At 38.8% G+C, this 24,016-nt stretch overlaps 2 protein-coding genes across 4 annotated transcripts; one reads left to right on the top strand and one right to left on the bottom strand.

Moving 5' to 3' along the window:
• Nucleotides 1-1,129: 1,129 nt before the first annotated feature.
• On the bottom strand, nucleotides 1,130-4,407 carry LOC121631146 (enhancer of rudimentary homolog). Its single transcript, XM_041971857.1, has 4 exons — nucleotides 4,169-4,407; nucleotides 3,536-3,623; nucleotides 2,900-3,020; nucleotides 1,130-1,416 (listed from the first exon to the last, which is right to left on the bottom strand). Exons 1-4 carry the CDS (start codon nucleotides 4,169-4,171, stop codon nucleotides 1,314-1,316), a joined length of 315 nt encoding a protein of 104 aa, XP_041827791.1. The 5' UTR covers nucleotides 4,172-4,407; the 3' UTR covers nucleotides 1,130-1,313.
• Nucleotides 4,408-4,504: 97 nt separating this feature from the next.
• psen1 (presenilin 1) lies at nucleotides 4,505-17,838 on the top strand. Of its 3 annotated transcripts, none has more exons than XM_041971828.1 (11): nucleotides 4,505-4,604; nucleotides 5,285-5,370; nucleotides 7,062-7,396; nucleotides 8,973-9,114; nucleotides 11,623-11,690; nucleotides 11,797-12,017; nucleotides 12,660-12,758; nucleotides 14,404-14,496; nucleotides 14,584-14,760; nucleotides 15,298-15,416; nucleotides 15,643-17,838. In XM_041971828.1, the coding sequence occupies exons 2-11, from the start codon at nucleotides 5,335-5,337 to the stop codon at nucleotides 15,796-15,798; spliced, it is 1,446 nt and encodes a 481-aa protein (XP_041827762.1). In that variant the 5' UTR covers nucleotides 4,505-4,604; nucleotides 5,285-5,334; the 3' UTR covers nucleotides 15,799-17,838. The 3 variants fall into 3 exon arrangements, with proteins under 3 accessions (XP_041827762.1, XP_041827764.1, XP_041827763.1); XM_041971830.1 differs by having other exon boundaries at nucleotides 14,587-14,760; XM_041971829.1 differs by having other exon boundaries at nucleotides 4,505-4,600.
• The last annotated feature ends 6,178 nt before the right edge of the window (nucleotides 17,839-24,016 follow it).

Below are 24,016 nucleotides of genomic sequence, written 5' to 3' on the forward strand. Positions count from 1 at the left end.
GATGGAGAGCAGTCACATGACACTGCCAACATTAAGTAAAAACCATTCATTTTCATCATCAATCAACAACATCACAGGTAAGCTGTATGTTTATAACATTTTGTTTATTTACTAAAACTGTGGTGAAACGTGGATAACTGCTGATATCAGGTGACCAAAAAATGTTTCCCTGCTGAGAAATCTTTTCCCCACACAAGGAGCTTTGGGGTAGAAATTGTCATGAAAATGTATTTTATTCTACATAAATAACTTAGTTTGATTAATTCAAACTGTGATAAACAATAAGAAAAACTAAATACCTTCATTACCACCCACAGAAATCCTTATAATTTTAAATGTCATTTTAATGCCTGATCAAAAAAAAAAAAATCAAAACTGCTGGTAATTTAAACCATTATTAAGCTATCAAACTAAAATACTGGATACAATTAATTACCTCCTTAGTCTTTAAATAGAGGGCAACAACACTGTGCACTGACCCCCCCCCCCCCCCACTTGAAACAACACAAACATCATTTATACTTATCTGAGTGTTAATAACTTGATTAATATTATGTTATATCCTCTCAATATATTTTATTGAAGCCAATGTTGCATTTTACAATTAAGAACTTTCTAGACAGTTAAATGGGAAGATGTGATAGAAACAAGGCAGAAATTGAGAATAAAAATAAAAACAGAACAAAATGAGTAAATAAGAAAAAAAAATCCAGTAACAATGAAAAAGAAAATTTCCATTTTTAAAAATATTTAAACACACAAAACAACCCATCTGAACAAAACAATGAAAGGAATGATAAATAATAAGAAAATGGAAAATAGGAGGAAATAAAAATAAAAACAGGTTTTTCTTTGTAACACGGTGTTGTGAATATTTGTGTTTTGGACTTTGATTCAAGACAAACTCGTTCTGTGGGAACATCTCGTCGTTCGTATTTCACTGCCATCTATTAAAACTGAAAGTAGCACGATGAAACAGCAACAGGAAAACGATTAGCAGATGGATCAACCGAACAAAACATCACAGAGAAAATACTTTATTAGACATGTATATAAAAAACCCCCCCCAAAAAAAACCCAGCAAAAAACTAAAAGAAATAGAGAAAAAAAACAATGAAGAGATTTAAAAATTGTATTAAATCTTGAAAATCTTTATTTATAAATCAAACATTAAAATACAAAATCCAAATCCTGATGCAAAAAAACAACAAAAACATTTTGAAAAAGTTGCACACAACTTTCAAACCTGCCCCCTCCCACACAGCCCCTCTTCCTCCTCCTCCTCATCACCATCCTCCATCTTCCCTGAGGCTTCACTTCCCTGCCTGCTGGGCCTGACGGCGAAGCAGCACGTAGATCTTCTCTTTGATCCAGTCCTTGTTGTACGGCTGGTACGTCTGGGTGTCGGCACGATATCTGAGCCAGCAAAAGAAATTCTGTTAGGTTTTGTTTTGGTCCAGCTGCACTGGTAACAAACAGCAAGTGTGCAAATGGTTTTCTTTCCCTATAGTGCTCAAGAAGAGGAAAAGCCTCTTTTTGAGGTCAGAAGTTGTTTAGTTACTGGAAGAAAAGAAGTACGGTGGCAGCCGATAGAAACTGTGTTTTGCTCAAGGCCACTTCAACAGAGCGACAACTGAACCTCCCACATGAAACCAGCAAAAACCTCCAAACTGTAAACCGACAGGTTATTTGTATCCAAATATATTTGCTATATAAGTTAAGTCCAGCATATAATTTAAAACATAAACCCGAGATCTCATTTGTGTGTCTGTGACTAATCGATACATGAATATGGATTTACACACCAATCTTTTCTGTTCAATTACCAAAGCTGAGCTCTTTAGCCTCCATTTGTCCTGCTGACTCCCAAAACGTAATCAAACCCTTGTTAACTAAAACCAGTCATAAATTTATTCACTTCAGTGACTACTCTATATCTACACGTATTAGCTGATTTTAACTGAAGCTCTTCCTAAATCAATTTAATGCTAGAAAACCCCACAGCTGTGTGTCTTGTCTCTGTGCAGTGACAAATAGGTGATCGTGCCCACATTGAGGACAAATCTTCTCTGAAAAACATAAGAGTTGAGTCAAAATGTACAGTCTGATGTACGCAGGTCACATTTGTGCCCATAGCGTTAAACACTTTAGTATCTGGATCTGAAAGAGTCCATTGGTCTTTTTAAGAGTTGACTAGTTTCACTGTAAGACATGGAACTAATTTTTACAGGACTCTTTCTGGACTTTTCACCTTTAGTGGAAGCGAGTGATTGGAGCAGATGGTGGCAATGGCAACAAAACAAAGGAAAGCACAACTGTATTTCACTCACTGAACATCGAAGTGAAATGCACATTTTGTGCGATAAAGCTAGCTTACCACGGTTCAAATCACTTAAAAAGTTAATCCCCAATATTTCACAACAAAAAACTGCAGTTAGCTCACCATATTAATCATTAAATCATATTTAAATCATATTAAATCACAATTATTCATATTAATAACAGGCCTGAAGAGGAGCTAAAACTAGGTTTTTGTTATGTTTTCTGGATTTTCTGTCATCCGTAAGGACAGTTAAAGGATTGGTTTAAGCTATTCAAGTAAAAACAATCAATACATTTGCATTACTTTAGAAAATAAAATAGTTGTTGGTCTCACTAAAACTGAAAATTTAAAATACATGTAAACAAACACACCCAGACCAAACTGGTTTATACTTCACCGTTCCTTTCCTGAGCTTTTACAGAATAAACCAGTGAATAGAAGACGAAAAAGGTTGTGTTATAAAACAACCAGTTCAGGCTGACTCATGCAGCCTAAATAAGTTTATACAGTAAGACCCCTGCAAGTTATACAGTATATTACAATTAGTTTGACATTTATTTTATTTTTCAAACTTACACCAAACAGCTGAGGTCAGCCAGGTCATCGATGAAGTCAAAAAGCTGGCTGATGTCATACGTTATGGATGGACTGTTGGGGTTCATTCTCTTTAGATGCTCCTCATACATCTTACACACTCCTGTGCAGAAGAGAAAATACAATATATGAAACTCCTTGCTGTTAAATGACCTATTTAATGTAATGAATACATTTATTAAAGTATAAATCAACATGTTTTGATCCCTGACCCTGTATGAGATATTTGCAAACATGTAGAGTGTTCAATGCAAGTGAATGCCCCTGCTGCTTCAGCTAATTTAAAACTTTTGTTTTTATCCATTTATCTTTTACAGCTACATAAACCCATCCTGAATGATACTGCTGCTATAAATGTATCTGCAGCCCTGATCTGAGATGTGTACATGAGTAAAAGAAACATTGCTGCTCAGATTGTAATGTCAATCCTTCATTTGCTTAGTTAAAAAATAAACGTAAAAGAATTCACTGAAAACTTCCCAAAAAGGTAAAATATAATGGCAATACCTGTGCAATCTAGCTGCAAGATAAAATACTACCATGTCAGGTTTTTTTATATGATGTAAACCTACAAGTAGTATTTAAAAAAGGCAATGCACAAAACTACCACCCGCTTACCCTCCATACACTCGTTGACTGATTCATAATCAGCATATGTCCGTCCTTCTGGCCTCTTTGTGGGCTGCACCAACAGGATAGTGTGAGACTGTGAAATCAGATGTGTATAGTTAAAGTTTGATTAAAACAATCATTTACATGCCTTACGAAAAAGGCGAAAATAAGTTACATTTACAGAAATAAGGTAAAAAAAATATTTATTCCAAATGTTTGAGTGTATATTCTAGAGACAGTACTAAATTATCACTTGCTTGGTAATATTTTGGTATAAACTTATTTGATTTAACGGTACTTTTATTTATTTCAATTTTTTAAGAAGCAACCTCTTTCAATGTACAAAGTAAACAGACACATAACTGTGTTTTAGACAACACTTAAAACGACCATTTACATGGATAAAAGATAAATAAATCAATAACGGCTGAAATAACCTCGTTCATAATCCGTTTTACAGTCAAGATGTGTTTTGTCAGTGTGACTCGTTACAACGGCTAAATGTGTGCCCCACGTACATGCTAACTCCCGTTAGCAAAGACATACTATCTTTACCAAACTCCCTTCTGAATAAGAATACTACAAAACAAAAGTATAACAAGTATCTTTTATAAAGTAATTGTACCAAAATGTACAAACCATGGTTTTGGTGGCTTTTTATATCGCTTTGGATCGAATTCCTGGGATTCTGGCGACCTCTGAGCGAGATGACCTTTGACACCGGAAGAACAACTTACAAGAACCTAAAACTTAATTATTATGGAATGCGATATATTTTAACATAGTACGGGGGCTAATTGCTGGTTTGAATAACTTAAATAAGATCCAAATAATTATACAAATTGAAGGCTAATTCCACATTTCTAGTGAAGCATCAACAAATCAAATTAATAAACGCTCTAAATAAAACAGTCTTGCTCTTGAACGCTCCCTTAACCTGGGAGAGCAGGAAGTAATATACAGCTGCGACCGGATGTTCTGTGAGAAGACAGGAACAACAAAGAAGAAGGGGTAACCGGGGTGTAAACCTGCTCGACAAAACAAAATTAAAGAAAATATCTACTGTTCATAGTAGGTAAGAGTGGTTAATATTCGGCCATTTTAAAAAGAACTACATTTAATTTAAGCTTTGCAAGTTATCCACTGTTTGCCGCCCAGAACGGCCGCTACTTGCTGTGCCGTATTAACAGTATAGGCTAACGTTGACTAGCCATTGTAGCCATTCTGCAACTTTGAAATATCTATAAAGGTATAGTATCCAATTACATAATTAGCCTTATCACCCCTTATTTTATATATAATCTCCCCGTATTATCGGTATGCAGCTGAGCTGCTAACCTGTAGCTGTTTAGCCAATATTACGGTATTATGTTTTCCGGGTGTTTCATTAGTACCGTGAACGTTACATTTCCATTAGTTATTTGGATTAGTGATAACTGTGGCATATTAGTTAATTAAAAATCTTTTTTTCTGTATGATCCTGATTGTACCTTTAATGAAGCTTAAGAATAGTTCACTCAGGATGCTGAAGCCTGAACGATGTCTATGTATGGGGGTTACACCCAGTAATAAATCTATCTGATTAGTCAGTTTGAGACCAAATATTTATCTTGCCTGGATTTATAATCTACAGAATACATGGAATCTTTTTTTTTAGTTCAAAGCCTAAATGTGATTCATTGCTGTTTAAGTTATGGTCTTACTTAATTTATTTCTGGAAACACATGCCTAATTATGCCTTTTGTTATTTGTTAGGGTAAAAGAGTTTGGTTTGCATGTGAGGACAAGTGTCAACCGAGCCAACCATGGCGAACAATGTAGAGGATATTGAAAGCAATATGGTGAGTATGAATGAATGTGTTACAGGTGCTCTGAAGCTGTTTTTGCCAGTCTGTGTGTATGCATTGGGCAATGATTACCTAATAGATTTCACTGCATGCAACCAAGAGTTTCCTTGACAAGGTAGTGATGAAAGAGTGTACTGTTTCTTAGTCAGTTTGTGACGTCATGAAACATGGAAAAGTTTTTTGGCCTTTGCTACCGTAAATTTTCCTGACACAATGATTGTGGTTTAATAAGGAATGACACAAATTTACTGACTCAACAGATTAATTTGACTGCAGCAAGAGCATTAAACTTTAAAGGTCACTAGGATAGTAAGATTAGGAACATAAATAGTGTTTATGCTCTCTATTTTGTTGTTACTGTAAATGAAGCTGCTTCCGTCACAACTGATAGAAAGAGTCAAAGTTCCTCTTTACTGCCTGATTTTTTGTAACAACCCTACACCTTGTAAGACAGCTAAACGTAGTGTTGAGGATCTGCAGAACATTTATATTTACCTTCTAAACAAAGTACTTGTGCTCAGATGAAATTACAGTTAATACATACTTTAATACATTGCTGCAGTGTGATTGAAACACTAGTTAATTTAACACTAAAACAGTGAAGTAGCCTTTATCTCATGTGCCCTTGGGACCAACAGTGGCCTTATTCCCAGGGTGGAAACACAATAGAGCATACCACAAAGTGAGATCATTGTGCACAGCAGCCTGTTTAAGACAGCTCTCATTGTTCATTTATATATATTTCTGGAGATTCCTCTTTCCACGATTTCTCTGTAACTGCTTAGATTGTACTTGGGTACTGCAAGCCTCCTCTTGCCTTCTAGTTTGACAGCTTTAGTTTAGACAGACTCCTTAATTTTTGCCTTTTACTCGGCCCTGATTGGACAGATCCTCCAGGCGAATTGAAACAAGCACTGTGCTGCTATCCTTGCGTAACTATGCTAGCGAGCCATTTAAAACTCCAAAAAACATACGATGTCCTCACATCAGTTAATGTAGCTATAATCTTATTTCTGTTAGTGTTTTTTTTTTGTTGTTTGTTTTTTTTTTATTTTTTTTTTATTTTGTCTTCCAATTAGTGTTTATTTAAACTTCTTAGTTTCTTCAGAGGTTTTAGAAGACACTCAAGTTTTAGAAGTTTTTTGTAATGTGTTTTTGGAAACAGCAGAATAGTCACGTTCACATGCATTGATCTGGATTCTGTGCAGACAGATAACTGTGAGCTGGATTTGGACTGTTTATATGGCATATTCAGACTGCTGTAATGGCTTGGCTGCACAGAAAGATTAGATTCTCACACAAGATTATGAGGATGGTCAAAGGATATTTGTGTAGGAAAAATTTAAGGAGAAAAAGAAGAGACGAAGACTGAACCAAGTTAACAAAGTTGCCTTCACTCTTGCAGCTAATTTGTGCACTGTATCACCTATCAACATGCCCCAACAGGCTTTTTTTCTTCTTTCTGTAGTTCATGGCTAAATGTTTCTGTCTTAAATCATGTTTATAACTGAACTGTTTTTTTCCGTGTTTGCTGTGCTCCGCTATAATTTTGCACTTATGTTGTCATGTAATGTACACTTAGAAATACTCTTTTTTTTCTTCTGTAAACAGACGATTTTTCTTTACAAATTCATACATATGAAGTGAGTACAGAAAATGATGTGATTGTTTTCCTTTAACACCAGGACCAACAGCAGACTAATTCAGCCCCAGAACCCACCCAGCAACAACAGGAGGCTGCGGTGAACAGAGTGCGGTCCAGAGGAGGGTCTGGGGCTGGAGAAGGTGATGGTGGAGGAGGAGGTGGCAACAGTAGCGGCCCAGAGCAGAATGGGCAGCCCCCAACCGCTCGTCCCCCACAAGTGGTGGAAACTGAGGAAGATGAGGATGAGGAGATGACCCTGAAATATGGGGCTAAACATGTCATCATGCTCTTTGTTCCGGTGACACTCTGCATGGTGGTTGTTGTGGCAACCATAAAGTCTGTCAGCTTCTACACCCAGAATGATGGGCAGAGATTGTGAGTGATGCTGGACAATTAACTTTTTTTTTTTTTAGCTTGGAAGTTTTCAAACGGCATAAAATGACCTGGAAAGATCTAGATGGTAGCCAAGATGAGAGCTGTTGGAATTCTCTAAATCAGGGGTGCCCAGCTCCGGTCCTCGAGGGCCGGTACCCTGCAGGTTTTTATTGTTTCTCTGATCTAACACATGTGACTGAAATTAATGTGTTATTGTGAAGAAGTTTACAAGAAGAGGTTGGATCCATTTGATTTTATTCAGGTGTGTTAGATCAGGGAAACAATGAAAACCTGCAGGATACCGGCCCTCGAGGACCGGAGTTTGACACTCCTGGTCTAGATGTTAACATGACATAAAAAGTAAAGCACATAACTCAAATTCACAGGGTAACAATCACAAGAGGTTAAATTAATGCTGAATATTTTTTTTCCCTTGCGCGTTTGCAGGGACATTGTCTACTGTGGATCTGTTAATGTGGAGAAAGGTGTATGTCATTATGATACTAAAGCTATGGCAAACTTAAATGTAAAATTTGGAGAATAGTAAAACTAATTTCACTGGATTCCAGAACACAAGACTCCATATATGTTTTAGTTTTGAAAAGAGTTCTTGTTGTTCCCAAGATGCAATGCATGAATTAAAAACTTCTCCTTTTAATTTCACTTATTAGTTTATTTACATATTAATGACCACCTATAAACAATAGATGTAAGCATGGCGAATTTTAGCTAACAAGCTCATTTGCATCTGTAATACAGGTAAAACTACTAAAACAAGTTAGAACAGAAAATTCCTTCAAATTTTACGGTACATTTGGCCCTGTTTTTACAGACTTTTTTTTTAGAGTTTAGGTGTTTCTTGATTATTTGCATTCATGTAATTAATATAAAGACGAGGATGAGCAGCATAAATTAACTGCTCATGACATCGTTCATTCATGGCTTTTTTGTCCTGTTTTGAATTACCAATCTTAATAATGAAGCAATATTTTATATCTTATTAAAGCAGCACGATTAAAACATTTTGGGTAAATTACTTGATGCACATTTTGTAGATTCACAACTGCAGACCCACTTCAGTAAAAGTACGGCCTGATTCTCGTTGCATTGCTGTCATCGTTTTCTAAGTCCTTACAGATTCCTGCTACCATCTGTCCTTAAGCTCATTATGTCTTCCAGCGAGGTTATGGAAAGAGCTTGGGAAAAGCCTTTATTAAATTATTATTTATTTATTTTGATTATTTGATGGTGTTGCGATGACATGCAATGCAGCTGCATTGCCACTAGGTGGAGTTAATTTACCCTATAAATGCTTCATGCCTGCGTAGTTTGAGTTTGAAGACAGTCCTGTCATTTTATTATGACTCAGAAAACATAAACAAACAAGTTCATGTTTATTTCTGTTATCCAGAGGAATTAAACACTCCTGAAGTAGCAACTGGCTTAAAATAAACCAGATGTTTAAGATGTTTGACCATGATGTATGATTTCTTTCTTTACTTCATTTATTACATTTTCTCGTCTTGAGTGTTGTGATGTTTATTAATGTGTAACATCTTTGTAATCTCACCTCCAGGATCTACACTCCATTCCCCGAAGACACAGACACAGTAGCACAGAGAGCCGTCAACTCCATCCTGAATGCCACCATCATGATCACTGTGATCATCGTCATGACTTTGGTGCTGGTGCTCCTATACAAGTATCGTTGCTACAAGGTACATTAAGCTTGATTTTTCTTTGTCTTCCTTTTCATACATTGAATCAGTCCAGAACCGGTCCCCCTGCCTATGCAAGCGACTAACATCATTGTAAGCTTTACTTCTTATTATCTAAAAAAGGAAGTATTTTGAGGGGGTGGCATCTCAGTCCATTGAGCCAACTGAATCTATACATAGCCTGCCAGAGCAATGAAAAGGTGATAATGACACATGATTATGTTGGCAGAATACAGTTTGTTTTTGCTTTATGAGCCATCCAGTTATAATTACAACCCATTATGTATAAAGTTTGGATTCAGGGAAACATGTAAACAAAACATCCCGGCCAATCAGATCAAAAGTTTTCCGGTCTGCATTGAAGCAACGTGCAATTACGTTTCGGGGGAGTAGCATGCCGAGCTACAGAAGAGAGTTTTTAAATAATCTTAATGACTGCTTCTTTTTTTAATTAAGTCTCTGTAAATACAGAGGGTGTAAAAAGAAATGGTTTATAGAATAATCTTCTCTGGACCTTAAACTCTGTCAGAAACAAAATTATTGAGCAAAACCAAAGCTCATTGCTGTTACTGTATAATATTAGTCACATTAAAACATACAAGATGCTGTACATGAACATGAGTTTTGTTGAAACTCAGTGGGTCGCATTGCAGCATAGGTTAACCAAAGAAGTTTGATTAAATTATAGTGAGGGGGTGAAATGGACTAAAACTTACATCCCAGGCTATTTTAGGCTTATTGATGATTAACTATAAATATATATCCATACAAATGGTCCCCTCCTGCTTATCGAAGCACAGCTGTGCAAATACTAAATATGTACAGAAGAATAACAGGCCTTCCCCGTTTGAAAATCAATGAAGGTGGTCTCAGCATTCAAATTCCTGGGCATCCACATCTCCGCTGACCTCTCATGGGGAACAAACACAAACAAGATAGTGAAGAAGGCTCAGAATACAGATGAAAGATGAAAGAACAACCTGGAGAAAAGGCTGCTGCTCGCCTTTTATCACTGCCCAGCGGAGAGCATCCTCACCTCCGACTTGTGTCTGCGGTATGTTGGCTGCTCAGCAGACGACAAGAAAATTCTGCAGAGAGTAATGTCAGCAGCCCAAAAGATCCTTTGATTCCTTATGCCCTCACTGGAGGAAATTTCCAAGCCCCATTGCCTTAAGAGGATCAAAACCACTACTGACCGCTCACATCCTGCAGGTTGCCTATTCAATCTGCTGCCATCAGGGAGACGATACAGATCATTCAAATAACGCACCACCAGATTCACAAACAACTTTTTTCTCTGGAACTGGAAATAACAATGACTCCTGCTCTAAAAACCTCCTCAATTCATTCTACAGTTAATCTTTTTTATATTGTTTATTCTTGTCTCTTGCGCACTGTACTGGCTAAGCACCTGAATTTCATTGCACATGGTTGTGTTTTATTCTATATGGAAATATAAATGAAAAGTGTAGCTACATTAAATGAAATCTACAAAAGAAAAAGACTTTTGTTAAACACAATTAGACAAAAATGGTAAATATAAATAAAAAACTTCTGCTTCTACAGGACTGCAAAACAGGGGATGCATTGTTAATTCCCTCATTCTCTTTTGCTGTATTACTTCAGTCCTTCTGTCCTCCCTTGTATTGGTTATGTTCTCTAACAAAGACTTGTAAGACTCAAAAATGTATAAAAAATCTTTGTATCTTGGATTTAAACAAATCCAAACAACACTCAGGAGAACTTACAAACATTTGAGGGCTGACATGTTTGAACAGCATCAGTGTTTGTGTTGTTTTCTGGTGTTCAGTTCATTAAAACACAATGATGCAGTTACAGTAATATATTTTTTACAGTTTTTGCTCTAGTGGTATTTATTTGACAACAGCTCAGCAAGAAAAGGGCCCCAGGCTGGAACCCGAACCTGGGCCAGTTGTGTTAAGGAGCTGTCGACTCTGTACATGGGGTGGCTGCTCAACCAATTGAGCTGCACACCGCCCAAGTTACAGTATTATTTTCTTTTGTCAGATTTTTAAAATAACTTTTTATCATTCACTTCATACATTTAAGAACAAGCCGCAGTCAAGATAGGATTGAATTCTATTGCTGGTCTTACGAAAACCACCAGAGCAGTAGACTGAACACACAGCAAATCTGTTCCCTTAACTGCAAGCAGAATCACTCCATTAGACCTTCAGACTCACCTGGAAGGTTATTTCATCAGATGCACACACTCCTAAAATCCTAAAAGGATGCTGGATGTGTTTGGACACTACAGGTGGTCATTTGCCTTACAAACTGTATGAAAAGAGAGATGAATGAAATGTATTCTATAGTGTGCCACTATCCCCGTTCACCACTACACCACCAGGATGTGCATCCTGATGCACTCATGGGATCCAGACTGCAGGCTGCCATCTTTAAAACTTTAAAAATGTTTTGCATTTTAAAATAAGTATTTGCTTTTCAACCACTCGACATCTCTAACTCTGCTTTTTGACTTTTCAGGTGATACAAGGCTGGCTCTTCCTCTCCTCCCTCCTTTTGCTCTTCTTCTTCTCTTACATCTACCTCAAGTAAGCCACAAACCCCAACACAGAAATGCTTTTCTGGAACTGTCAACTGCCTCCTTTTTCTACATCATTGTGAATATTATTGACATGGCTCTGCTCTTTCTAACAGAGAGGTTTTCAAGACCTACAATGTGGCCATGGACTACTTCACCTTGGCGATAATAATTTGGAATTTCGGAGTGGTGGGCATGATGTGTATTCACTGGAAAGGACCTCTGCGGCTCCAGCAGGCCTACCTCATCATGATCAGCGCCCTCATGGCCCTGGTTTTCATCAAGTATCTGCCAGAGTGGACCGCCTGGCTCATATTAGCCGTTATATCTGTCTACGGTAAATCTTCTCATCTACTTTTTGACCTTTGAGCGTTTTTAAACATGAAAGCTCGAGTCTTTTCGCCAACCTTTGAAGACGGTTTAGTGCACCACTGTTCAGTCATCTGGTTCCTTTTAGCACTTGCAGCTGATGAAAGGACAGCAACACACAGTTTAGATACAATGTGCTGCGTTCTTCTTGTAGCCAGAAACATTTTTCAAAAAGTATAAAAACATCTTTAAGATTCATATCAGATAGAGAGCTTTTAATAATCCATTGTTACACTTTAAAGAGGAAAACTCCAGCTTTTAGCTGCTGTGGTATCCTTTTTTTTTTTTTTTTTACAGCTGAATCACTGCAACAAGTGTTGACATATATCAAGCTGAGAGGAAGGATATGTCTCACCAAGTAAAATTTTCAGTTAGTGTAGCAGTTACCCTTGAGTTGAGCAAGAATAGATCCCAAACTAAAGTTTATTTTGGTGCATCCATTTCTTTACAAGAGGAAGTAAACCCTTAATCAAGCCCTTGAAAGAATAACAGCATTCAGTTCTGCAGGAGCCAGAAAATGTTGGCTTGCTGGATGTTATCACACGTCATCTCTGAGTGTTTGTTTGGTGGCTTACAGCATTTCTCTGACTTCTGTCTTCTTTCCTCTCAGATCTGTTGGCGGTGCTCTGTCCTAAAGGACCTCTGAGGATTCTTGTTGAGACGGCCCAGGAGAGAAATGAACCCATTTTTCCAGCTCTTATCTACTCCTGTAAGATGCTCACTGACACCAGGACTCTTTTATTACATCAATATTAACATTTAATTTCCATAAAATATGGAGATGAAAATAAAAGAACTGTGAATACAAGTTCTAAAGAAAAGACACTAAAGTTAAAAGTGCTTACATACATCAAATGCTGTTTTTGCTGTAAAGGTATAATTGCAGCTCAGCCATCTCCTGAACCCCGTCATCACGTTATTTATCACTTACACCTCCAGACTTTTCAGACTCTTCAGCAAACTCAGTTTTTTCTTCAGCTGTTTTACATCCTGGTCTGAAGCTTTGATCCATTATTATTATTCAAATAAGACAATTACTAAAAATCCTTTAGAGCCTTAAAGATACTTCAAATATTTATGTGTTGCAGATGTTACTACTGAACAGTTATATACTCAATGGCCCTTTTATTAGGTCCCCCTGTTCAACTTCTTGTTAACACAAATATACGCCAATCACATGGCAGCAACTCAATGCATGTAGACAAGTTCAAGACAAGTTCAAGACAAGTTCAAACTGAGCTTCAGATTGAGTAAGAAAAGGGATTTAAGGGACTTTAAATGTGGCATGGTTGTTGGTCTGAGTATTTCAGAAACTGCTGATCTACTGAGATTTTCACACACAACCATCTCTAGGGTTTACAGAGCATGGTCTGAAAAAGAGAAAATACCAAGTAAGCAGCAGTTGTCTGGACCAAAATGTGTTGTTGGAGATGAGGGAAAGGCAAAAGGATGTCAAATAATCACTGGTTCTAACCAAGCTATGCAGAATAGCATCTTTGAACACACCACACATCCAACCTTGAAGCAGATGGGCCACGGCAGCAGAAGACCACACCTCAGGAAACTGAGGCTACATTTCACATAGACTCTACAAAACTGGACAATAGAAGATGGAAAAACATTGCCTGGTCTGATGAGTCTCCATTTCAGCTCCACATTTAGATGGTCAGAATTTGGTGGAAACAATATGAAAGCATGGATCCATCCTGTCTTGGATGGTTCAGGCTGTAGTGGTGTTGGGGATTGTTTTTCTTGGCATACATTGGGCCCCTTAATACCTCTGTGGTCTGGTTTAACCAGCACAGCCTACCTGAGTATTGCTGCTGACCATGTCCATCCCTTTATGACCACAGTGCAGCATCTTCTGATGCTACATCCAGCAGGATAATGCACCATGTCACAAAGCTCAGATCATCTCCACCTGCTTTCTAGAACATGACAATGAGTTCACTGGACTCCAATGGCCTCCACAGGCACCAGATCCAATCTAACAGAGCAGCTTTGGGATGTGGTGGAATGAGAGATTTTCATCATGGATGCAGCCGACAAACCTGCAGCAACTGTGTGATGCTGTCATGTTAATATGGAGCAAAATATCAGGAATGTTTCCAACACCTTGTTGAGTCTTTGACACCAAGAATTAAGACAGTTTTGAAGGAAAAAAAGAGTCCAAAAATGGGACCTAATAAAGTGTCCGGTTAGTAAATTTTAAAGCTAGAAAGAATCATTGATTTACACCGACAAAACTCTAAGATTATTTAGAGGAAGTAGGTGCCCTTATATTTGTGTATGTTTTGACTTTTATAAGAAACCTCACCACCTCCTGTATTCTCACTGACCCACTCTTGCCCCAGCTACAATGGTGTGGCTTGTCAACATGGCAGACACCGACAGGCCAAAGACAAACTCAACAGAAGCAGGTTCGCCTCAGCAAGACCCTACAGAAGGTGAGTGAAGGCTCAAAGACAGAGTTTGGAATGGCTAATCTGCAGAGTGTGTGACCGTTCTTTAATCTGGCTGACATTGTTCATTAGTAGCAGTGGCGTCTCCGGCACCCTCGAGTCTGTCACAGGACGATGGAGGCTTCACCTCCTCCTGGGTCAACCAGCAGCAGCATCAGCTGGGACCACTTCAGTCCACCGAGGAGAGCAGACGGGAGATCCAGCAGATGCCATCTGCCCGTCCCCCTGTTGAAGAAGATGATGAGGAGAGTGAGTGAACTGAATGAATTCAAATCTGTATTGTATCACGTACTGTATTAAGTACTGAGGGAGGTAAAATGTAAGCTTCAGATTTGGGGGTAATACTATTTAATGAGTCATTTAGGTTTTGTTCCCCACCCTAATATAAAGCTGAGCTCTGTAATTCAGACTCGTGAAATCTCCTCCCAGTGTGTAATCATCATCTTCCAGTTCTCTGCTCCCTGAACATATTTTAGGAATGTTTGTAAGTGTCCCTTTTTCTGTGAAATTGGTGTGTGTGTGTGTGCGTGCGTGTGTTTGAACGCTCCCTTTTTTAGTCAGATTAGGAAGCAATTATTCATGGCAATTGCTAGGTTTTATGTCCACATCATTTAGGGTGCCTGCTCGTTTTGCTTCAATCTTCAGTAAACACGGGGTCGTAGATCTTGTTTTAACGGTAATTACAGCTGACAGAGGGTTGCTACGGAGGCTGGAGGGTGTGGGGCAGAGCTGAAACTCCGTTTGAATCGACTACACCCTGAATGTGGTGACCTCCTGTGTTCTCAGGGGGCGTCAAGCTGGGGCTTGGAGACTTCATCTTCTACAGCATGCTGGTGGGAAAGGCCTCGGCTGCAGCCAGCGGTGACTGGAACACCACGCTCGCCTGCTTCGTTGCCATCCTCATTGTGAGTGACCAGCTGCTTATTTTCATGTCAAACCCAAGTCACCACAGCCCTCATCTCTGTCTCTCGGCACAATAGCTAACCTCACTTTATGTAAACCACTTGACTGACTGGTTAACGATATGTTCTCTCTTTTTGTATTTTTCTTTAGAGATGAGTTTGTTTGGAACATAATCACTTAATGTGCTATTTCCTCTGTGTTTGGTCCTGTTTGTCTCGCTCCCCGCAGGGCTTGTGTCTCACCCTGCTCCTCCTCGCCATCTTCAAGAAAGCTCTGCCTGCTCTGCCCATCTCCATTTTTTTCGGCCTGGTCTTTTATTTCGCCACAGACAACTTGGTACGGCCCTTCATGGACCAGCTGGCGCTACACCAGTTCTACATTTAGCAGGATGCAGCCCCAATAACACCTCACCCACATAGCTCTCCGGCCTTCAATACGAGAGCGCTCCCTTCACAGCCAGGGGGAACAAAGAATGATGCAGCGGCCCCTCATCCAACCCTTTCACACACACACACCCTCCTCTTAAGAACCCATGATGCCGGGACTCAACTTGTTTTTGCTCTGCCTTTCTTTTCTGGCGCCAAGAGAGGGTATTCCCCCACAGCAGCTGTTCTTAAATATTTTATTTCACTTTTAAAGCAAGAAGTGACATTTCTTCTCACCCAACGTGGGACCTCAGCTTCAATTTGTTTGTCGACCAGCAGTCTCAGGCACAATCCAGACTTGGTGGGATTATTTTATCCGTATTTATGCAGGGCCGCTTTACAAGAGCCAGTCTCCCTGTTTCATTTTCATACATTCATATGTGGGAGCTGCCCAGTACAACCACAGTCTTCTACAGCTGGGGCTTTACTGCAGGTGCCTTCCTCAGGGACACCAAGGTTGTAGCTATTGAGAGAAGGGAGACTATTTCATGAAATTTCTCTTCAGAGACTTAAATCCATCATCGTTCTTATCACAAGTCCATTTTTTTACTGCTTGTGAGAACCATCACAAACTAAACCCGACATTACAAAGCCTTCATCAAACTACGGGACGATCACTGGTGATAGAAATGTATAGTTTGTGTATGAGATGTCAGTCACCAGAGCGTGCTTTCCTCACTGCTGTTAAGAATAGTTAAAATGGTCTTTTTTTTCTTTTTACACTTCAGACTCTAAACTCAAAGAGCTGAAGCTGGACTGATTTACACCCACAAAGACGCCTGCTGCTTTTTCCATAATGTGGAAAGTGAAATAATTTTATCTGTAGAATTGAATTATGGGTTTCATCATGAAATTTCACCATGTTTTCTGCCCTCAGTGTCACATTTGAACTCACAGCATGAAGAGGGAGGAAGGGACGCACAGCGACACATTCACACTCAAAAAAATCGTTAGCCACGTTAGCCACCGAGCATTTCTGCTGGAGCAGTTGGAGGTTCAGTGCCTTGCTCAAGGGCATTTCAATGTTGTTGTTGTTGTTACTGTGTGACAGAAATTCATTCATTTGATGTCTATTTCCGCTTCTTCCTGTTGGGTTTGCGGGAAGCTGAAGCTTAGCTCAGCTGTCATAGTGTGTGACAGAGATGAGCTTTTCATTTTTCATTCTCTTCCCAACTTTATAATTATTAATAAATAATTTCTTTGTTTCCACAACCTGTCCAGGGATTGTAACCTGTGATCATCTGGTCACAAACCCCAAACCTTTAGGCTACAGCTGCCCTCATGATGCTCGCCTGGTGCTGTTTGGAACTATGCCACATCAAACACTGAAGTATTTTCAGCTATACACAGTTAATTTCATGTTTTGTTTTGTTTGCTTTGTTTTTGCTTTTTCAAAATGTGCTGATGAAGCTTTTTGGGTTGAAGTATTTGGTTTCAGCTAGATGATAAAAAAAAAAAAAATCTGAACGTTTGAAAAGATTGTGTGAAATTGCTTTGCAGATGTCGATTATTCAGTTCTGCTAAACGAGGGAGTAGATCTCGTTTAATTTGATGCTTAATTTGTCAACATTTTTGATTCTGTAATCTGAACCGAGCGGGCGTTATTAGCTGAACTGCCTGTTTTTAATCATATTAAAACTAAAACAAAAAGCTTAAGTGTAAATTGAAAACAAAAAAAAGAGGCAAACTCTGTGGATAAGCTGAAAAGCTGAATGAGACAATGGACCAGCTGCACTGATCGCTCTTTTGTTGTTGCACTCAAGTTTCATGCTTGCAGAGAGACGAATCCCAGAAAGAACAATATAGTAAAATGTGTTCTGCTTCTTTTCCTTTCCTCTTTTGTTTATAGGGAAGGTGTTGGGTGACTGGCTTTTTTTTTTTTTTCATTTTCCTGTCCTTCAAATGCATATGTGTGTTATGCTAGGTTGTTCTGATTCAGATCCTGTTCTTTTTTTTTTTGTTGTTTTTTTTTTTAATAAAAATGAAACAGAAAACATGATTTTAATGGCTTGTTTCTGCAGTGTGACATGCAGAGTCATGCAGTAGCTGATTGATTTTAGTTTCTATTTCACTGCAGCAAAAACACCAGAGTTGTGTAAGAGCAAATATGCTATAATCAACTATTTTACTAAGCGTTGTAGGAATTTCCAACAACCTTGACAAGAGTGTACCTGCTACTATTTATCGAGGGCAACATGGGTCTCACTTTCAGGTTATGGTGGAAGAAACTCATTCAGGGAACTCAAAGATTTTTGAGTATTGTGTAAAAACCACACAAGACCTCTAAAGAGTTTCTGGCCTGAAATAATCAAGGTTTGACTTAGGAGAATATAATACAAGATAGCTAAATTTTTACAGATAACCCACAGTATTTTTTAGATACTCTGCAGTGAAAACCAAATTGCAGCTCTTATGGAGTTTAGAACATCAGAGAATAAGAAAACTATGTTCAGTAAAAAAAAAAGAAAGAAATGAGGTACTTATTATATACAGTGGTGTGAAAAAGTGTTTGCCCCCTTGCTGATTTCTTATTTTCTTGCATGTTTGTCACATTTAAATGTTTCAGATCATTAAACAAATTTAAATGTTAGTCAAAGACAACACAAACACATAAGGCAGATTTTAAATGAAGGTTTTTATTATTAAGGAAGAAAAAGAAAGTCCAAACCTACACGGCCATGTGTGGGAAATGTGATTTCCCCGACATTCGGGAAAATACTTTGTGGACTGACAAGACAAAAAATTGAACATTTTGGAAGGTGTGTGGCCCATTACATCTGGCATAAAAGTAACATGGCATTTCAGAAAAAGAACATCATACCAAGAGTAAAGTATGGTGATAGTGTGACGGTCTGAGGCCGTTTTGCTGCTTCAGGACCTGGATGACTTGCTGTGATAAATGGAACCATGAATTTGCTGTCTACCAACAATCCTGAAGGAGGATGGCATCTGTAAATTGCATCTGTTCGTGACCTCAAGCTGAAATGAACTTGGGTTCTGCAGCAGGACAATAATCCAAAACACACCAGCAGATCCACATCTGAATGGCTGAAGAAAAACAAAATAAAGAAAAGGAATCCTATTGATATGCTGCAGCATAACCTTTAATAAAAGGCTGTTCATGCTCAAAAGTGTGGCCGAATTACAACAATTCTGCAAAGATGAGTGGGGCAAAATTCCTTCACATCGCTGTAAAAGACTCAGTGCAAGTTATTGCAAACACTAGATTGCAGTTGGGTGGCCCAGCCAGTTATTAGGGGCGCAATCACTTTTTCACACAGGGCCATCTAGGTTTTGATTTTTTTCACATTTTGTGTTTACTTGTGTTGCCTTTGACTAATATTTGTTTGATCTGAAACATTAAAGTGTGACACACATGCAAGAAAATAAGAAATCAGAAGGGCAAACACTTTTTCACACCACTGTACATTCAATGTGTAAAATAAATGACATCAGAAAACTGCTGAACTGGGTTAGACTGAAACAGACTGTAGACTCGGAAAACTAGCTGAATGCAAAGCACACGTCCAACAGCACCAAAGAGAAAAATGTGTTTATATAGCACATTTAATACAAAGGCTGACCCAATGTGCTTCACATAATCAGAAGAAACAGAAATGAGTATTTACAGCAACATGTAATACAGATGATAAAAAGAAAATCATCAGTGTACATAATCAAGAAAATGGATTAAAAAAGCAAACTTGTTTCCTGCGTAATAGTTATTTCCATGATCCGAACTAATAGGAGCATGTAGATGCTGAACAATAGGGGGCCTAAAACTGGGCCTTGGGGGACTCCTGGTTAATAGAACAGTGGTTACAAAGTAGTCCTTGTCTTTCAAGTAGGATTTAAAACAATTCAGAGCCAAACTGGACATTCCCACCCAATCTTCCAGTCAGTCTGATAGCATTTTATGGTCAACTGTGTGAAAAGATGCACTGAGATCTAACAGAACCAGCAGCAAACTTCTTCCACTATCTGTGTATAGGTTCATATCATTCAAGCCCTTGAGGAGGGCAGATTCAGTGTTGTGGTGAGGTCCAAATTCTGACTGGAAAACATCAAAATTACTGTTAAATGTCAAGAACTTTTAAAGCTGTTGAAGAACAGCGTTTTTAATTGTTTTACTTAAAAATGGGAAGTTTGAGTTGGGCCAGTAGTTGTGTTTATTATTAAGGTGTTCAAATTGGTCTTTTTATAGGCAGTGGTGTGATTATTGCAGTTTTCAGGGGATATGGGAAACTGCCTGACAAAAAGGTTTTAACTATGAAACAGAAGGTTAGAAGACATGCAAAAGATTGAAAAGGTGGAAGTATTTAGGGGGTGATGATGCAAACACAAAGATCAAGGGTCAAGATCCGACACAGATCAACACCTCAGCGTATCATATTTTCACGCAGTTACCAAATGCTGTTGTCCCTCCTGCTTCATCTGAACTGGTTCCTAGTGAACCAGCCCTCTCAGGAACTGGTGCAAAGCAGACGGTGGGAACATTGTGGAAATTCCTTGGCATACCGGTACACTGGCATCCCGCGCTCGCCGTCCCACGATGCCAACTGGCTGACAAACCCTGTTGGCCTGTCGCCTGGAGTGCTGGTCGCATTAGCTGTCACCATGGGGACTGTTTGGCCTCACTGGCCGAGACAGTGGCACAGTATGGCAGTTTACCCAGAATTTTTAGCCTCATGCTGTGACTTGCCTAACAAGCCCTTAGCGAGGCCTCATTCTGCTATGAGAGTCCTGCTGGCCAGCTATTGAATAGCTACAGAGTTAATTCCATAATGCTCGCCTTGCATCAGTTCCAGACACCTGTTGAGAATAAGATGCACTTAAAAGTGTTCAGGTTTTTTCACAGAAGAGATTCCTTCTTATATCAGGTTATCTTTTTCCAAAGGGGTGATACATTTGTAGAATCTTCTTTTTGTTCCTCTTCTTGTTTTTGTAAGGCTTTGAGTAATAATTTGTGAATGGGCAATTAAATTCTGATTAATTATGTTAATCATGGCTAATTGAATCTCAAACTATTCAAACTCTGCTACACATGTAGACTTTAAGCTTTGACATAATTCCTGTGTAAACTGACAACAGGAGCAGGACAGGCTTCCACATTAGGTGGACAGTTACAACAGGTAATGTCTTTAGTTCACATTTCAGCTAAGCTGCGGAGGCCTTCTATTTTCCACACATGGACATGTGAACAAGGCCAAACTCTGAGCTCTGAACCTATAGTGGAAGCTTAATACACGAAAGGAGTAACGCTGGTCAAAACACTGAGTGGAAAGGGACTTTCGGGTAGTTGTCACATGTCTTTGTAGGCCTTTAAGCTTGTTTGGTGGCTACAGAGTGAACCAAGGTGATCTGTCAATCAACTTCATCCTCTGCATGGAGTGGATTTATAGACAGAAGAGGCTGGTGCCTTGTGTAACACCTGTGTGCGTTTGAGGTTTCCAGAGATAAGTCTGCTAAGGAGATTACTGCTCAGGGAGGGACATCTGCTCAGCAAAGTGTCGATAAGGCTTCCCATAACATTCCAGACCGGCAACTAGCACTGAGAATCAAATAAAACTTTCACAAAAAGGATTAATAATAATAATAAAAAATTTTTAAAAAAAAGCTGCTTAAGGCAAAAAAACTCAAGATGTCGAAGGAAAAGCTGGAGAACCTGGTGAAGCGTATGGAGGAGACGCTCTCTGAGATGGAGCAGTTGAAACTGCAATGCGGAAAGCAGAGCGAGGAGCTGAGCCAGTTGGTGGTGGAACTCCGACGAGAAAACCAGGAGCTGGTGGAGAAGTACAACCAGCTCAGTGTGGAGATGAAGGAGGCCAAGGAGATTATAGAACAGCTACAAGACACAAAGTATGCCTTCAACGCAAAGGAGCGGCAGGCGCAGAAGCTCAGCAGGCAGCTCTGAGGGCCAACAAGCACAATCAAAACAAGACTGTCCGTGGATGAGATCTGGGCGTGCTGAAAGCAGAATTTCATTAAGAAAAAACAAGAATCCACAAAGTGGATAGAAAAACTACATGCTGCAGAAGATTTTTTTAGGACTGGGTGGGTGGTGGGCTAACCTTGGCACAGCTGTTTTCTTTAACATATAGTTTTTTTTCCCCAACTGAGTTGAAGAATGGATGTAAAGCTTAGTAATTTGAATGTAACTTAAATCCTGTGGCTTAGGGCTCATTTTAAAGCCATGGCTAGACTTAATAAGTAGGAATCAAACAGAAGGTCTCTGGAAATGTGGATGTGGAAAATGTGGATTCTGTTTGAAAAGTGGGAGATGATTATGCATAAGGCATTGTGCTCATTAGGCTTCTGTAATTAAGACAACATTCCTGAAAGATGAGGTGCAGAACCCTGTATTTTATTGAATTCGAGCCTTCATTTTCATCTTTAAGTGGGTGGTCATCTATTTTTGGTCTTCGCAATGTTGAGTGCTAAAAATGCCTAATTATCCCTTCCTATCCCTTCCCTTCCTACCTCCTTCCTATATCCCTTCCAGTGTTGTGGTATTTTATTCTTAAAGGTGCCTCCTTTCACAAGAGGAAAGCAAAAGCACAAAAAGCCAAGCAAATTCGGTTTAATGTATATTCTTTATTTACTATGATACATTACTGCTGTTGTTCTGCATACATCCTGTAGGTCTGTAAAACATAACTGTTCAAGCTGAATGATTTTTGCATAATGTCCAACTCAGTGGTATCTGCAAACCCCATAAAAACCTATTAAAGAGGTCACATATTCTTTCTTTGTTTTATTAATTCCTTCATTGGTTATATAGCTCTTTGTTAATGTAAACGTCATAGAAAGCTAAAAACCCAAAGTTCACACCAGATGGAGCTGTTCTCTTGAGCGTCCTGAAACACTTTGTTTTTAGTCCAGGATTTTCCAGTTTCTTAATTACATCACCATGAAAACTATTTACATAATGCCTGGCTAGTAGCTTGATATGAGTCAAACAAAGCAGCTGCAATGACCCATCAGCTGACCAACCAGAGCTGGGCTTTTGGGATGCGGCCTTAAAGACACAGGAAGTAATCAGGAGTGTTAGGCAGAGGGTGGCAAGTGCTGGTGTGATCATATAGAACAAAAAACAGATTTTTTTTTTTTTTAACACTTAGTGGTGTAAACTATTTTATTAGACCATCAGTGTAACCATGAACCTGTTGATACACTTAATATGGGCTCTTTAAAAGCATACACAGCATTTCAAATTGACAACATCATTAGCATCATGTTAGCTTACTAAACTGTATTTTTTTCTCTCTTTTGAAAGTCCTACATTACCCATAAAGCAGATTGACTGCTTGTGTGTGACACTAGAAGTAGCTAATGTAGCATCTAGCTTTATGACGAGATGAGGAGCATACTCACTGTTGCCAGATATGCAGTCCACCTATGCATTTCTATGTCTGCTCTATCTATTTCAGGGTCACCTTGGGATTGGAAGATTTTTTAGTTACTATTGGGTAAAAGGTGGACTACACCCTGGGTAGGTCACCAGTTCATCACAGAGACAAGCAACATGCATGCTTGTGGACTGTGGGAGGAAGCTGGAGTACTTTAAAGATGGAAACACTACACAAAAAAGCCTTGTCTGAGATTTAAAAACTGTAACTAATAACTTCCTGGTGACAATCTGACATCAAGCATACCTAAATGCTTCCTCGTAGAAAACAACAGATAATGAAAAACTGTACCATCCCACAATATTTACTACTTTGTTGAAACATTACATCTGAAACATGTGAGCAAATGTACATATTTTCTATTGAGACTAGGCTGATTGTGCAATGTGGAGAAAACATTAGTAGTATTAAGTAGTATTAAGCCAAAACAAAGTAAAGCAAGTTTATTTATTTTTGTACACAAATGCAATTCAATGTGCTTAACATAAATAAGAGAAAAATTTCAAGAAAAATAAAAAACTGATAGACACAATCGAGTGCTTTAAATGCAAAGGTTACACTTTTAAGTGGCTAAAAACAGATTAATTATTTTTTCTGTAAGCCGGACTTCAGGAGGGTAATTCAGTGTCCTTGTAATACTTCATTGAATAGAGGTGTTGTAATGACAAACATCAGACTGAGTTGAACGCCTCATCTGTGGCTCACTTTGACTTCCCGAGCTTTCAGTAACGTTCGGTGACCTGAAAAGGGCTGTTTAAAGTGTTTTTA

This window comes from Melanotaenia boesemani, chromosome 20, assembly GCF_017639745.1.
Source record: "Melanotaenia boesemani isolate fMelBoe1 chromosome 20, fMelBoe1.pri, whole genome shotgun sequence".
Taxonomy (NCBI): domain Eukaryota; kingdom Metazoa; phylum Chordata; class Actinopteri; order Atheriniformes; family Melanotaeniidae; genus Melanotaenia; species Melanotaenia boesemani.